This window comes from Pleurodeles waltl, chromosome 8 (assembly GCF_031143425.1).
Source record: "Pleurodeles waltl isolate 20211129_DDA chromosome 8, aPleWal1.hap1.20221129, whole genome shotgun sequence".
Taxonomy (NCBI): Eukaryota; Metazoa; Chordata; class Amphibia; order Caudata; family Salamandridae; genus Pleurodeles; species Pleurodeles waltl.
In genome coordinates, this window is record NC_090447.1 from 1,201,466,941 (window position 1) to 1,201,481,817 (window position 14,877).

The window sequence follows — 14,877 nt, forward strand, 5'->3', positions numbered from 1 at the left end:
ATGCCCCTGGGTTACAAAGACATTATAGTTAGGCTCACATTTTAAACATACAAAACCATAGAAGTTCACCTGTTATAGCTAGAGTTATCTCAAATAACTATAACCCGTGCTACAGGGCAACTATAACTCATGCCCCCACCATGCACAGTTTTTTCTTCAAATATTTTACTGCAAATATTACATTGATGTTATCAGTGTTGTTATCAAAGATGTCATGAGTGCCGTAATTTGTGGGGTAATTAGCAGTGCATGGCGAGGGCGTGAGTTATAGTTACCTTAGGGCCCCCCGCATTGTATTTGACTAAAGCCCAGTGACGTGGTGGTCAGTGCTTAATTTGTAAATCAAAAGGTGCCAGTGCCCAAAGCCCTTCTCTTTAACACGCAGCTGCTGTAATTAAATGTGCAAACATGGAATACTGAGGCAGCATAATCCTGAAGCCATCTCAGGCCTTTTCAGTCCATTTAAAGCCACCCTCTGCCTCTTCAGCTTACTGCTTTTCCCCTTTGTGACACTTTTTTGTTTTTCTCTTACTCCGTCTTTCCCATACGTGTCTTTTGCTCACAGTAAATGCTTGCAGCTGAAAAATAAGTGCTGGCCCTAAAAAATAAGTACTGGTGCTCTGCAACGGAAACAACAAGAACAAATTAAGCACTGATGGTGGTGGTCCCCTGGGCTGTGGGAGGGGGGGAAGCCTGTGCCCCCTGCATTGTATTTGGCTAAAGCCCCGTGGAGCTGGTGGACTCTGGTGTTGCCGAGGGGCCACCCCACCACATCCCCTGCATTTAGTTTCACAGTGGCCCCCGAAAGGTGGCAGTCCCTGGGTCATAAAACTACCCTATGTGGGGGGGCCCGTGCACCCTCCTCCTTAAATTTTACATGCTCCCGGGCCTGGCCCACCTGGGGACTTCTTAAAAACAAGTGGAGCATGCGCTTTTTTTTTTGCTTTTTTTTTTACATGAACCACAAATTTGCATCGTCATCTCAAAACTTCAACAAAATATATATTAAAAAAAAGTTTTTATAGCCCTGGTGGGGTCCCTCTGGGACCCCAGCACCAGAGCTAAATGGTCGGGTTGACTCTACTCTGGACCCTTTTCTTATTTTTTGTACTTTTTTTGTGGGACTAGGCTGAATCCTAGTCCCAAGGTCTGCAGATCTCTGCTCGAGGTTGTTGTTATTCGCGAAGTCGTCATGGCGACAGATTTACAAATTTGGATTTCCTGAAATTTCTCAACAACTACTAAACGGATTTGCACCAAATAAAAAAGGGTCATCTTTGGACCAAAATCTACCTTTCTGTCGAATTTGGTGTAAATCTGTCTAACGGTTCAGGCTGCAGGCGTGCCTTCAAAATCTTTGGGAAATTAACATGGGAAAACAATTTTTTGGGTGCACCTCCCCTTTTTCCTCAGCCCCCGTTTGATGGATCACCCTGAAACACTCTGTGCACAGAAAAAAAATCAGTGGCACACTTCAAAAAAAAAAAGTTTTGTGAACATTCGTCAAAAAGCGCCAAAAATATAGGCAAGTCAAAAAATGTTTTTTCTATGAAAACATGGTCCTAACGATAACTGCCTACTGGCCACTGCCATATATATAAAAAATTAAAAATTGTTTTAACCATACACAAGTGTAAAGGGAAACTGGAGTGTCCTTCAAGTATTTTTAATCTTTCAGAACCTGTTAAGAATAATATTCAAAGAGCTCCCCCGTTTATAGAGACCGAGGTAAGACCTAATGATGAAACATTGAAGCATGACACCAATAGGTTCTCTCAGGGTCCATAAACAACCCTTCTAGTTTGTTCTTTTCTCTGGAGAAATAGGTCGGATTGGAGTCTTAAGGGTTGTAGGATACCTTAGTGTGGAATGAATGAGTCAAGGGCCGCAGTATTCTGTGATTCCCATGCAATATGTAGAGAATCTCTCTTCCCTTGCCACTTGGACGTGTGAGGAAAATTCCATAGACATCAGTGGTGGAATCATCAGAATGGTACTGCAGTGGGCAGGAAAGCAGCATAAATGTTAATTTTTAAGTGTTTGTTGTGTGGCAACTATTTCAGGCTGACCCAAGGACAATGAGGTCAGTAGCTTTAGAAAAATAGCATTAGTATCTTCATTAGATGTACCTTTATTTGAGAACCTTTACAACATGTCACACTATGTGAACGAACTTCATCCAAATTATTTTCCTCTCACATTCGGACCTAAAAGCATATTGTTAGAAGTATTGAAGTCACAGGACTGTTATTCCATGTGAGATTTTGCTAGGAATGGGTGTAGCAATGAGACAAGAGTTGCAAACCAATGAAACACCTGCTCCACTCATATGTTCAAATCATAGCTTTTGAAGAAGCAGCTCCTACTGCTGGTAGGAGATGTCAGCAGTGTGCATTGGTTGGTGATAGGAAAATGCACAAAGATTATTAGTCAAATGTTTGCTATATGGTAGATTTTCATAATTTTAACTGCAAACATCTGATCACAGTTTTTTTTGTGTTTGTTTAGGTGCATACAACAATGCAGGCTTGGTCCCTTTAGCCAACGTTATTGCTCCAGGCATACCACCTCCAACTCAGTACCTTTCCAATCAAAGTACGTCAGGTAATAAAGTGCAAATGCATCTGATTTAAAAAAAAATAAAATAAAAAAAAATAAACATATAATTGGTTTAAAGAAGGTATTGCAATGAGTACAATCTATAATATTGCCATGAAATATATATGACTGTTATTTTGATAAGGACATCACAGGTTTGCCATTTTATAAATATTCAGTGGTTGAAAGTATTAATTCAAATGTACTAACATTGTCAATGCAAATTTTGTATATTTATGAGATGTTTATTTGGGACTTTTATTTTTGTGTTTCAGCCATGGCCATACCCTCCTAGGTCAGGTACATTTAGAAACCATACCATCAAAATCTATTCTTGTGAGTGCCACTGACTGCGGGGACAAACGTCCTCTCACTGTATGGCCACCCTGTCCATTCGTTTGACATTGAGTGAATCTTTTACTCCCAGTATACTGTATATCTTAGCCTATGTGAGATGCATGGTCTGTTTTTATGCCGCTTACCAATAGAGCAAGGCTTCAATAGTCTGGGAGTGCTGCAGACATTTCATCAGTTGTAGCAAAATGTATTTTCTGCCCCCTCACTAGGGTCAGACTGGATGTGTTGGTGCCATTTTTTGAGATGCTAGTCAATTGTACACACCTTTTCACCTACTCCCATCAGAGAGGGTTTACTGCCCCCCTCTCTTGCACATTCACTCAGTTTTTATAAATGGGTTCCTTCTGTTCCTCACAAGTATATAGTGTGTTTAAGTTGCATCATGAATCTTTTCATGCATGCAACACACAATGGTGGCTCCCTGCACATCCGAATCACCATTTTATGTATCCAGTCCATCTAATGTCTGCTGGTCTGTGCAGTGGCGAAACGAAACTTGAGGGGGGGTGGGCCTGCGACGTACATTGATTTGGGGACATCTCCTCCCTGGCCTACCACTTACCAGTTTTGCTGAGGGGGGCCCCTGGAGCTTGCTGACCCTTCCACTGTTGTTTCTGCAGGTGCTTATGTTACGCCACTGGGTCTGGGCCTTGGAAACACTGCAGCACTTTCACTCTTCTTCCATTTTTATCTTCAGTACTGGTCAACACTAGAAACCTACCTGAACACAAAAGACTCAGTCAATCCAGTTTGATCATCTGCGTTGAAAAGTTTGCATTTCCACCAGCCCATGTGTAGGGTTACTGTAGATCAGTAGGGAGAGTCTGCACTGTCTTGCTAGGTATTCACATTTCTTTGAATAGCATTTACTTGTCAAACCCCTCCTTTTTTTGCAGAGAACATCTATGAATATGCTCCCTACTTTGGCTGCATCCGTTTTGTCATAGTGTTTCACAGAAACAATTTGTGCTAAGAGTAACCCACGTATGTTTCACGTATGTTTCATAAGTGCCTTAGAAATTTCACCAGAAAAAAAATCTGTTTTATCTGGTTTTCCCTCTTTGGAAATAAAATGTTTCACAGTCTTGTTTATTTATGATGGTGCAGGAAACTGTGCCCTTTTTGACGTCGCTCGAGGCTGTCTGTTCTCCCTTGGGTTACCGGTGCAGGTTGTGAGCGTGCCTAACTCTCACAGGTGGATACTGATGATGCCAACATCAGCCTGGCTTGGATACACTTCCAGCATCTCTCTTCTTGGCAGGCTGTGTTGCTCCTACGTCCTTGGGACATGGATGGGGCTTCTTTTCAGGAGTGCTGTGCCAGCTCCCCAGACTACATGGGAGCTCGGCGATAAAGGTTCTGGAGCTGTGAATACAGCATTTGCTGCACGAACATGATAGTTCTGTTGCCAAAGCCCTTTTGCTAAAGGAAGTAAATCCTAGAAGACCAACGCAAGATGCTTCATTGTTTCCGGCACGTAGGTTTACCAAACCAAGATTTTACCTTTAGTTTCCTGTTTTCCGGTTTCTCTCCCGACCATATGAAACAGGAGTTTACAAGCCAGCATTCCATACGTTGCAACAAAGTCGGAGATTTCTTTAAAAAAAATAAATTATAATTTTCTTCAAACGACATTCATCCCAATCAAAACAAATAATTACAATTTTCTTCAAACGACAATCATCCCAATCAATTATGGTAAGTCGAAAGATTTGAAAAATCAGTATTACCAATTATTCTGATATATCGTATGGCAGTAACCAAAGCAGTCTGCACTTATGTTCATATAATAGCCAGAACACGGCATACAACAATTTCGATTTGCGGTATTCTACAGGGTAATATGTGAATAATGTTCATCTATTTTGTTTAGCAGATTGTCATGTATTGCCCTTAGTCATTTTAGAGTCTGCATTGAAGGCTCCTCATCACACTAAGGATGGTCATCAAGCTGTATAAAATATTGTTGCAGTGGGGCCCATGTGTCCCTAGGTCAGGATTTCAACAGTAAGAACGTAACATCCAGCATTTCATTGCAGTGAATTAGATCAGTAAACTAATCCATCTCTGTGGTAACGGGGCCTCTTCTGCATCGCATGGCCATAATTCTCATGGCCATTACACGAGCAATCTCTACAGATTTACTAGTTGATTTGAATAGATCCTTAACGGAGCCAATAGACGCCAGTCGGAGAGCTGAGGCTATCTGCGCAATTGCCTTTTTGATAAAAGTATTGCATACTTCTCCCCACTATGAGCATATTATTGGAAAGCTCAATGCTAAATGATAATAATCTTCCCTAGATTGCATACCCCTGATACACTTAGGGTCGACTGTGAGCCTCTTGCACTGCAAACCAGCAGGAGAATAGCATGCCATGTAAATAAATGTAAAGTGTATTAAATGGTAACTGCAGTTAAATGATACCATCCTTATTTGCTCAGAAATGCCGTACTATCATCAATAGTTATTTCCATGCCTCTTTCCTATTTTATTTTTTTGCTATCGTTTCTGAGATCACCCTTGCCACATGCGTCCGTACTGTCTGGTTATTAGTCCTCGAGGGGATGTGCAGGTGTGTATCAAAGTAAGAGCCATTGCCACTAGAAACATCTTCTGGAAGTCTGCAATGAATTATCTTGAGTATTTGCTGAAGTCTAAGGCGCGTACCATTCAAACGATGTATTCCCAGCCCTTAGTTAAAATCCCTAAGTGAAATACATTTTCCATCGATGAAAAGATCCCTAAGGGTAAGTAATCCCATGTTTAGTAGATGTTTCTGTACAGTCATCTGATATGATACTGGGATCTGTGGATTCTTGCATATCAGTAATCAAGGCGAGGAAACCAGGGAGTGCCCTAGGGCTCCCATTAACCAATACCACTCATGTATAATGCATGTTAATGCATGTTACTGCATCTGACTGTGGGCAAGATTGATTCGCTCTATTAGCTATTATAGTGGCTAGAGGGGTGTTCCTGGCCATATCCTGTTGTACAGGAAAGGAGTCTGTGTTCATAATGGTGTTTATAATGTACTCAATGAAACATATATTTAGCGCCGGCCACCAAATAATAATACTGAAAATTAAGGGCCACTGGTTCTTCATGCACATAAGGATGGTTCAGAGTACCCTTGATTGACATCTTGCGCACACAATTTGTAGCAATATCGATTTGAGCATGTTAACAAATGCCATCACCAGCTGCATGGGTATATTACTGAATAAATAGAGAAGTCTGGGCAGAAATATCATTTTTTTAACTGTGAGGCGCCTGCTATGGGTAAGGGGAGGCAGCTCCATGGTTCAGCCTGTTCTCTGATGTTTTCAACTGCCGTGCCATAATTCTAAAGAATGACTAGTTCGAATTCCAATGTACTGTAACTTCTAAGTGTCTGTTCACACCATAAAAGGGGAAACTCAGTGCCTAACTAGGTAATATTGGGATTTAATGGAATTATTTCAGATTTGCTCTGTTTATTTTAAGTCTTCAAATTGAACAATTTCTTTCATCAGAGGGAAGAGATTACAGGACGGATGCTTGATTTACAGAATAATGTCATCTGTGAACCGGACACGACTGGGGTCGTCATCCTGGGTTCCACCCACTCTGCCTGGGATGATTCCTGGTGGCCCTCAGCTCTCGGAACCCCCACTCCCCCCCACACACACACACACTGACCATGCACGCAACCTCTACATCATCCTCAACTCCTCGTTCTCAATGAACTGCCAAGTCAACGCTTCCTCATCCTTGTGTTTCCACACACTCCGCCTGCTCCAAAAGATCTTCAAAAGTATCCCAATCAAGGCCAGGAGACCAGTCACCCAGGTGTTCATCAGTAGCAAATTATACTGTGGCAACGCACTCTATGTTGGCACCACCCAAATACTCCAAATGAAACTACAGAGAATCCAGAACACCTCAGCCAGACTCATCCTGGACATCCCCCACCGTAGCCATATCTCCAGTCACCTGAGAGACCTTCACTGGCTCCCGATCAACAAAAGAATCACGTTCAAGTTCCTCATGTATGCCTACAAAGGCCTCCACAACATCGGACCTGCATACCTCAACCTCTGCCTGACCTTCCACATGCCCACCAGACACCTTTGCTTCACCCAACTGGCCCTCGCCACAACCAGAAGGATAACGAAGAACTTAGCTAGAGGAAGATCCTTCTCTTACCTCGCCGCAAAGACCTGGAATGTTCTTCCGCTACACCTCAGGCAATCACCCTCACTACCCCAATTCAGGAAGGACCTCAAGACCCGGCTCTTTGTCTGAACTCCTACTCTCCCCCCTGCCCTTCCGCCCTGCACCTTAAGACCCTTAGGGTGATTATCCGTGCTCTACAAAAACCTGATTAATTGTGTAAAGTGAGGGTCTGTTTTTCAAAATTCTAAATAATGGTTTGGTGATTAGCTCAAATAGAAATGGTGATAAAAGTGGGTGCCCTGTGCTTCTGAGAAGGGCGCCAAGAGACTTATTTACATGCATTCTAGCAGTATACTCCATGTACAGCAATCCGAACCACCCCAGAAATCCTTTATCCAGTCTCATACTGTAGTGGTAACTCCGGAAACACACAAAGTTTCAAGGCTTTATTATAGTAAAATCTGGCACGGTAAGCATCAGTATAACTCCACACACCAGCAGCTCACCCCTCCAACTGTCAGTCTTGGATCAGATAACCAGGATTCCAGCGCTTACATTCTACATGACATCACAATAGGTGACAGCCTTGATGCGTGATAGAAATTCCATACATGCCAAGTGCCAAAGTACTATAAACGCATACGGCCAAGAACTCTGAACATGTGTATCCAAAGTCAGTAATTTTTAGTAGTTCATTTCTCCTTGCTATTATTTCTGTACTCTGTATCTTCTCAGCATTGCTCCTATTGAAATTGGATACCCATTTGTCCAGTTGTCTATGCAGAGGTGCTGCAGCCCTGAACTCTTTCGGTCTACTCTATCCCTTCAATTGTCTGCACATTCTTGGAGGCGTTTTTCTGCCTCCTAGATTTTTCCTTCAGGCTTGTGGCCCTTCACTGCAGACACCTGTCCTTAACACATGTGCCAGTTGTGTGCAGGGCACAAAGGCTACCTTAAGGGATTGGATTACCTTGTACAATGTAGATTTTCCTAGTAATTTATGAAGGAAAGTCGTAATTTTATGAAAGACACGGAGGTGAGTATTATGCTAATCTTTTCTTATTTATTTTTAACAGCAGCTGCAGTCAAGATGAAAAAAACTAAAAATCCCATCAGGCAAAAAAACGATAGAAGCCAATGGGAAACAACATATAGTCCAATATAACGCACCAATCACTAACGAGCTGTCCCCATAATACTTATCTTGACTGAGAACAGCCCTCTTTTCTTGTGCAAGACTAAAAAGTAACAAATAATGGAATAATAGAACAACATATGCATATTGCCATGAGGACGGATAAAAGTTCTTGTACAACAATTAGAAGTCCAGAAACAAAATTCGGAAGGATCCGTGCATCTGAAAAGAGATGGGTGCTCAGGAAAGTAGGTGATGCAGATACTCCTATAAGGCGTTGTTTATAGATGGGGTCTCTAGGAGGAAGCCTGCTGAGTCGTTGAAGATGCTGTTAGGGAGGGAACAAAACAAAAGGTAAGAGTTTGTGGACGTGGGATAATACTCGCCTCCGTGTCTTTAATAAAATTAAGACTTTCCTTCATAAATTACTAGGAAAATCTACATTTTATGACAAGACCGGAGGCTCCTTTTATGCTACTTTAAAGTGAATCAATAACATTCAATGAAGCATGTTGTACTGGCTTACAATAAAACACTTTAAATACATTATCATTAGACCAGTCAGCCGATCTGAGAATGTCCTCGAGACGAGAGCCGTCCCAGAAACCTTTAGAAGCCATAGCTCCTCTAGCTGAGTGGGCACCAATGGCAGAGGTATCTATGCCCGCTAAGGACATAATCCAACGGACCCAATGAGCCAGAGTGCGGGAAGACACAGGATTAAAATGTTTTCTGAAGGAAATGAGGAGTTGGGCCACTGAGACATTTCTGAAATCGGCTGTCTGGTGTTCATAAACTTTCAAACACTGGCCTACACATAATTTCGGATGGTCAGGGGAAAAAAGGATAGAAAACTGACGAAAGATTAGTCTTAGTACGCCTATGAACATTAAAAAGAACACCTGTTGGAGTAAAATGACGAGCAGTAATATCTAATGCTCTAACATCAGACAGACGTTTGAAAGAGACAAGGTATAATAGCATGGTAAGTTTAGCAGATAATTGTTTCAAAGTAAGCACTGGATTGTCTGGCCAGGAAACAAAAAGGTTTAAGACAGCATTTACATCCCACAATGAACTGTATTTAAGTTTAGGAGGATTGGAAACTTTTACTCCCTTTAAAAGACGGCAAACCAACAGATGTTCTCCAACCGGCTTTCCGTTGATGCAAGTTCGAGAAGAAGAAATAGCAGATCTGTACAAGTTAACGGTACGAAAAGACTTACCTTTACTGGCTTCCGCCTCCAAAAAATTGACAATAAAGGTTATATCTGTTGTAAAGGAATCAATGTGTTTTCCCACACACCAACTATGCCAAAGAGACCAAGCTGATCTTTACGCCTTTTTTTGTTCCTGGAGCCCAGGAAAGTTCGCTGAAGGGAGTGGTCGGGATTCCCTGATATTTTCCAGGCCAAAAGGGTGAGGAGATTTTCTAGGATTAGACTGTGGGAGAGGCCGAGGGGGTTAGTCAAGAGTTCTGGAATGGAGGGAATTAGAAAGGGAGCATCTATTGAGAGTTCCAGGAGGGTGGGGAACCACACCTAGGAAAGCCAGAATGGGACTATGAGAACCAACATAGACTGTTGACGTCTCACCTGTGCTAGCAACCTGGAGATCATAATGAAAGGAGGGAAGGCATAATTGCGAGAGGTTGACCAATCCTGAGAAAAAGCATCAAAGGCTAGAGCTAATGGATCTGGGCGCCAGCTGAAGAACTGTGGAAGTTGTGTATTGAGACGGAAAGCAAAGAGCGCTATGTGAAAAGGGCCCCAATTCTGATGAATGGTGCTGAAAACCTCATGCGGAGCTTCCAGTCGCTGGAGTCCCGGAAATGACGAGAATGTCAATCTGCTGCCGAATTGAGATTGCCCGGTAATTACTCTGCATGGACTGAAATTCTGTTTTGGAGACAAAACTCCCAGAACCCTTTCGCTAATTCTGCCAGGTTTGGATTTTGTGCCTCCCAGATGGTTGATGTAACAGACTGCTGAAATGTTGTCCATTCTGAGAAGAACCGAACAACAAACTCTGTCCCTTGCTAGACTTTTGATTGCAAAGGAGCCGGCAAACATCTCTAAACAGTTGATGTGCAACCTTGACTCCTCTAGCGACCAGGTACCTCCAGTCGAGATTGGACCACAGCGGGCCTCCCAACCCAGAAGACTTGCATCTGATTCTAATACAAGATCTGGGGCTGATGCGAAAATAGTCCTGCCGTTCCAGGCGTCTAAATGGTCTATCCACCATTGCAGTTCTGTTTGAGATTCCTGGTCTAGGACGATAGTGTCTGAGTAAGCGAGACCTTTTTGGAGATGGCGAATTCTTTACCTTTGCAGGGCCCGATAATTAACAGACCTGGAAAAATGGCTTGGATTGATGAGGACAGAAGGCCTACTATTCTTGCTAGGGATCTGAGGGAAAGAAGAGAACTGCGTGAAGTTTGAAGAATTTCTGATTTGATGGATTTTATTTTTGCTGAAGGAAAAAGAAGTGTGGCTGAAACGGAATCCACTAGGAAACCTAAGAACTCGATTTTTCTTTAACAGGAACTAGCGAAGATTTTTCGTAGTTGATAATAAAACCGAGATCTGTGAGAAGAGTGCAAGCTAGACGGACATGAGAAAGCTGGGACATACAATTCTGATTCATGATAAGGATATCGTCCAAATAAAGGATCAATCTGATCCCCAGAGCTCTGAGAAAAGCTACTACCTGTTTCATTAGTTTTGTGAAACACCATGGAGCGGAAGACAGACCGAAAGGTAGGGAAGAAAAGTGATATGTCCGGTTGAGCCATTAGAATTGAAGAAACTTCCGGATGCATAGGGACCGTGAGATACGCATCCTGAAGATCTAACCGCACCATCCAATCGCCCTGAAATAAAGAATCCCTGAGATGTAATATAGTTTTTATTTTGAAGTGACGACGAACTGTTTCAGATTGATAACGGGACGCATCTTTTTGTTTTTCTTTTGGACCAAAAAGACTGAGCTGACGAAACCTGAATGGCCGAGAGAATAAGGGACAATTGCCTGTTTTTGCAGAAGAGATTGAATTTCCAAGGAAATTTAATTTGTCATTACCAAAGAAAACTGAGGCGGGTGAGGGAAGATCGAGAAGAGCTCGATAGTGTATCCCTGAACAGTGCTTAAAATTCAGGGATCTGCTGTTAGAGCCTACCATTTTGGAAGTAACTGAAAAAGACGACCTCCTACAACAGGAAGGCCAGAAAGTTGACTTACCGGGTTGGGAGGAGAACCTGGAACTTCTGTTGCCTTTGTTTCTGAAACCCCGGTTTCTTTGTGAGTAGAATTGGGGTCTGTACTCCTGGTATGAGTTTTATGTGCCCTGAGAACCTTGGTTGTTATAAGTACGGCCGGCAAAGCAGTTTCTGCCTTTGCCGGCCCTGTTGAAAACCCGACTGGAGAACATCTTTTTTAGCGATTGTTGCGCCTTGTCCATGATAAAAACGTTGCTTCATATTTTCTAAGCTCTTTTATAAAAGAGTCGCCAAAGAGAAAACATTCTGCCTTGGTTCCTGGTTCTGAGACGGCCAGATTTACCAACTTAGGGTCAAGCTTAAGCAGGAGTCCCTTCCTGCGTTCGTGAGTAATAGCGTTCCCTAGTAGACATATAGCTCGTTGTACCCACAAAGACAAGTCAACAGGGTCAACAACGGCGTTTTCCAAACGGACTGTTTCAGCCATATCAAAAATGCGGGTCAGGGGCCCCACGATATCCAAAAGCTTATCTCGGCAAGTGGACCAAGCCTTATCCACACCCTTGCGAGGATCTTTGCAAAACGTTGTGAAGAAAGTTATAAGGGATGAATCAATAGTAGGCGTTGCCGCTATTTTTGAAGGCAGGGCTGGACGAGGACACTCAGACTTTAGTTTTGCTCTTACTTGTTTGTCCAGAGGAGTGCATAATCAGGAAGTTACGTATTCCGCCACATGGTCCGCAGGAAACCATTCATTAGAATTCGGATGCTGAATATAATTTGGGTCAAACATTGGAACCCCATGCACATCCGTGATTTTGCATGACTTTGATAGCTGTTGAGTCTCAAATTTGGCTCTTTTGGGAGGAGGAGGAGAGAAAAATTCTCCATTATCCTTGTCGGAATTATCAGAGTCAGGGTCATGGTCATGCAATTCATCATCCGTGTCAAGTATTTTTGAAATAATAATGGGGGAGGAAATGTATTTAGATTTGGACACACATTTTGTAGATGATTTAGATAATAACATCCCCTCCCTTAAGGGAGGCCTTTGAAGAGCCACGTCCTCTGTACTGTGTGAGGAACTATCACCACTCAATAGCGTCGCTTTAGAATTATTTGATGAGTCCGGGACGCTTTCTGCTATCTCCCGCAGACTGGGCCAGAATCCTCTTGGAAACCAACTTGACAACAGATTTTTCGACAATTTTTCCCATGAAGCTGAGACTGTTTGCTCAACTGATAATTGAATAAAATCATTCAAGTTGCCTTTAATAGCCTCCTCCTCCTCATTCAAAACCTGGGAAACAGGGGAGCTGTCCATTTGTAAAGAAAAAGGTATGCAAATTGGTTGTTGGAAAAAATAGTGGTGAGGAAGGGGTTAACCTCCTCACAGCTGTCGAAGCAGAATGACTAGGCTCCGCCTAGGGGCGGGGAAAAAACAAGGGGACAGTCCTTTGGAGCTCCGAGTGATGTGGACGGAAGAAGGTCTCTGTTGGAGACTCCGATGAGTGAAGGAAAAGGAAACTAAAGCGTCAGAAGTAGGAGACTTTAACCAGGACTTGCCAGTTAATATTTCCCTCAACTGACGTCAAAATGGCGTCTGCGCGTTGAGGGGAAAAAACAGAGAAGTTTTCAAGTGAGGGCGCACAACGAGGAGCGCGAGGAACAATGCGGCTACAAGCAGACTGCAATGAAAACAGCTGCGCGATATACTACGCTCATAAGTAAACAATGTAAATTACAGCATTAGCAACAAACAAATTACACTTGTAAGAGCACAAAAATAATACTTATCTTAACTGCGAGCAGCAAGAAAAGAGGGCTGTTCTCAGTCAAAATAAGCATTATGGGAACAGCTTGAAGAGGGCTGTTCTCAGTCAAAATAAGCATTATGGGAACAGCTTGTTAGTGATTGGTGCATTATATTGGACTACATGTTGTTTCCCATTGGCTAATATCGTTTTGCCTGATGGGATTTTTATTTTTTTCATCTTGACTGCAGCTGTTGTTAAAAATAAATAGGAAAAGATTAGCAGAATAGGAGCCTCCGGTCCTGTCATAAAATATTAAATAACAGCCTTTAAAGTCCACATTGCATCCAGCACTTAACACTTACTGTGAGGATGATCCTCAAATTTTTAACTGTATCAGTGCTTAGCAATGAAAGGGTAATATTTTACATCCTTAATTGCCACTCTCTCAATCTACCAGTGTATAGAAACCACTACTTAAAATACTAATTTATCGACTAGCTATGCTAGTGATGGAAATAACTACTGCATCAAAACTACATACTCACCACCACATCATAAGAACGGATACTTTGACCCCATAACTCTTACCTTAGCACTTACCCAATTGCTCAACCTTAACCTAATATTTAGCCAACACTAGCTAGACTTTTAAATAACTCGGAGTTGATGCTAGCCTTACTGGTTAAATTAATCCTAATACTTATTCTAAAGCCTTGCCTTTGTCATTTTTATGGTGGTTTGTAGAAGTAACAGATCAGAGTTGTAAATAATAATATGGTGGTATTTATATAGTGGTTTGCGACTGTAGTGGAATCAGTGATCAATATAATGGGTATGCCCTGCCAACTCCGTAGTCAGAAAATCCATTGACAGTAGAGTAAGACAGGCCAAGTATTGAAGCTGGATGCTATGTCAGAAAAAAGAGTGCTTGGATAGAAGCTACTAATACTAGGTTCACTATGTTTTGTAACTCGTACGTCCTTGTGTTTACTACAAAGTTTGACATGTATTTAGCAACAGAGTACCAAGTTGATTAAGGCTTGGTTTGAGTGGGTATTTTTATTAGGACACTTGGTTGCTTTGTACGTCTAAGATACACGGATATATTAATACATTAAGCTTTGCAAGATTACTCGATGTTGTATTTCATGATTGTGCCAGTTTTTTTGTAATTAGACCTTGAACCTTGTTATATCATAGTAAAACTGTATTGCTCAACTTCTGTTTGTCAGAATCATCGGGCTTCTTTTTTGTACTAATCATTTAAATGCTTTTTTGGTGATTCGTTATGTGCAGCGAAGTGCTTGAAGTATCTTCACCAAAGAAGATTTTTTCATACAGAGATATCTAGAAGAAGTAAACAATTTGATAGTTTTTGCATTCTCTTTGCTTTGTGTGTTACCATCACCTGCAAAGACACTAAGGGGGTGATTCTAACCCCGGCGGTCGGCGGAGAGGCGGCGGTCGGACCGCGAACAGACCGGCGGTCCAAAAAATGGCATTCTGACCGCGGCGGTCACCGCCGCGATCGACCGGCACTTTCCCACTCCGACCGCCACGGCGGTCATGACCGCCGGGCTGGAGTTTGCGCACTCCGGCCCGGCGGTCGACCCAAGACCGCCAACCGCATCATGACCCTGCTTACCG

The 14,877-nt window shown here is 42.4% G+C and overlaps 1 protein-coding gene across 2 annotated transcripts in view; it reads left to right on the plus strand.

Annotated features, from left to right (window-relative positions):
* Window positions 1-14,877, plus strand: part of PROSER1 (proline and serine rich 1) — a 157,422-nt gene that overhangs the window by 101,427 nt on the left and 41,118 nt on the right. Inside the window, exon 9 of one of the 2 annotated variants that reach the window (XM_069205486.1) lies at window positions 2,509-2,604. In XM_069205486.1, the coding sequence (XP_069061587.1) occupies window positions 2,509-2,604 (96 nt within the window). The remainder of the gene's footprint in view (window positions 1-2,508; window positions 2,605-14,877) is intronic. The other variant, XM_069205487.1, reaches the window with a different exon arrangement.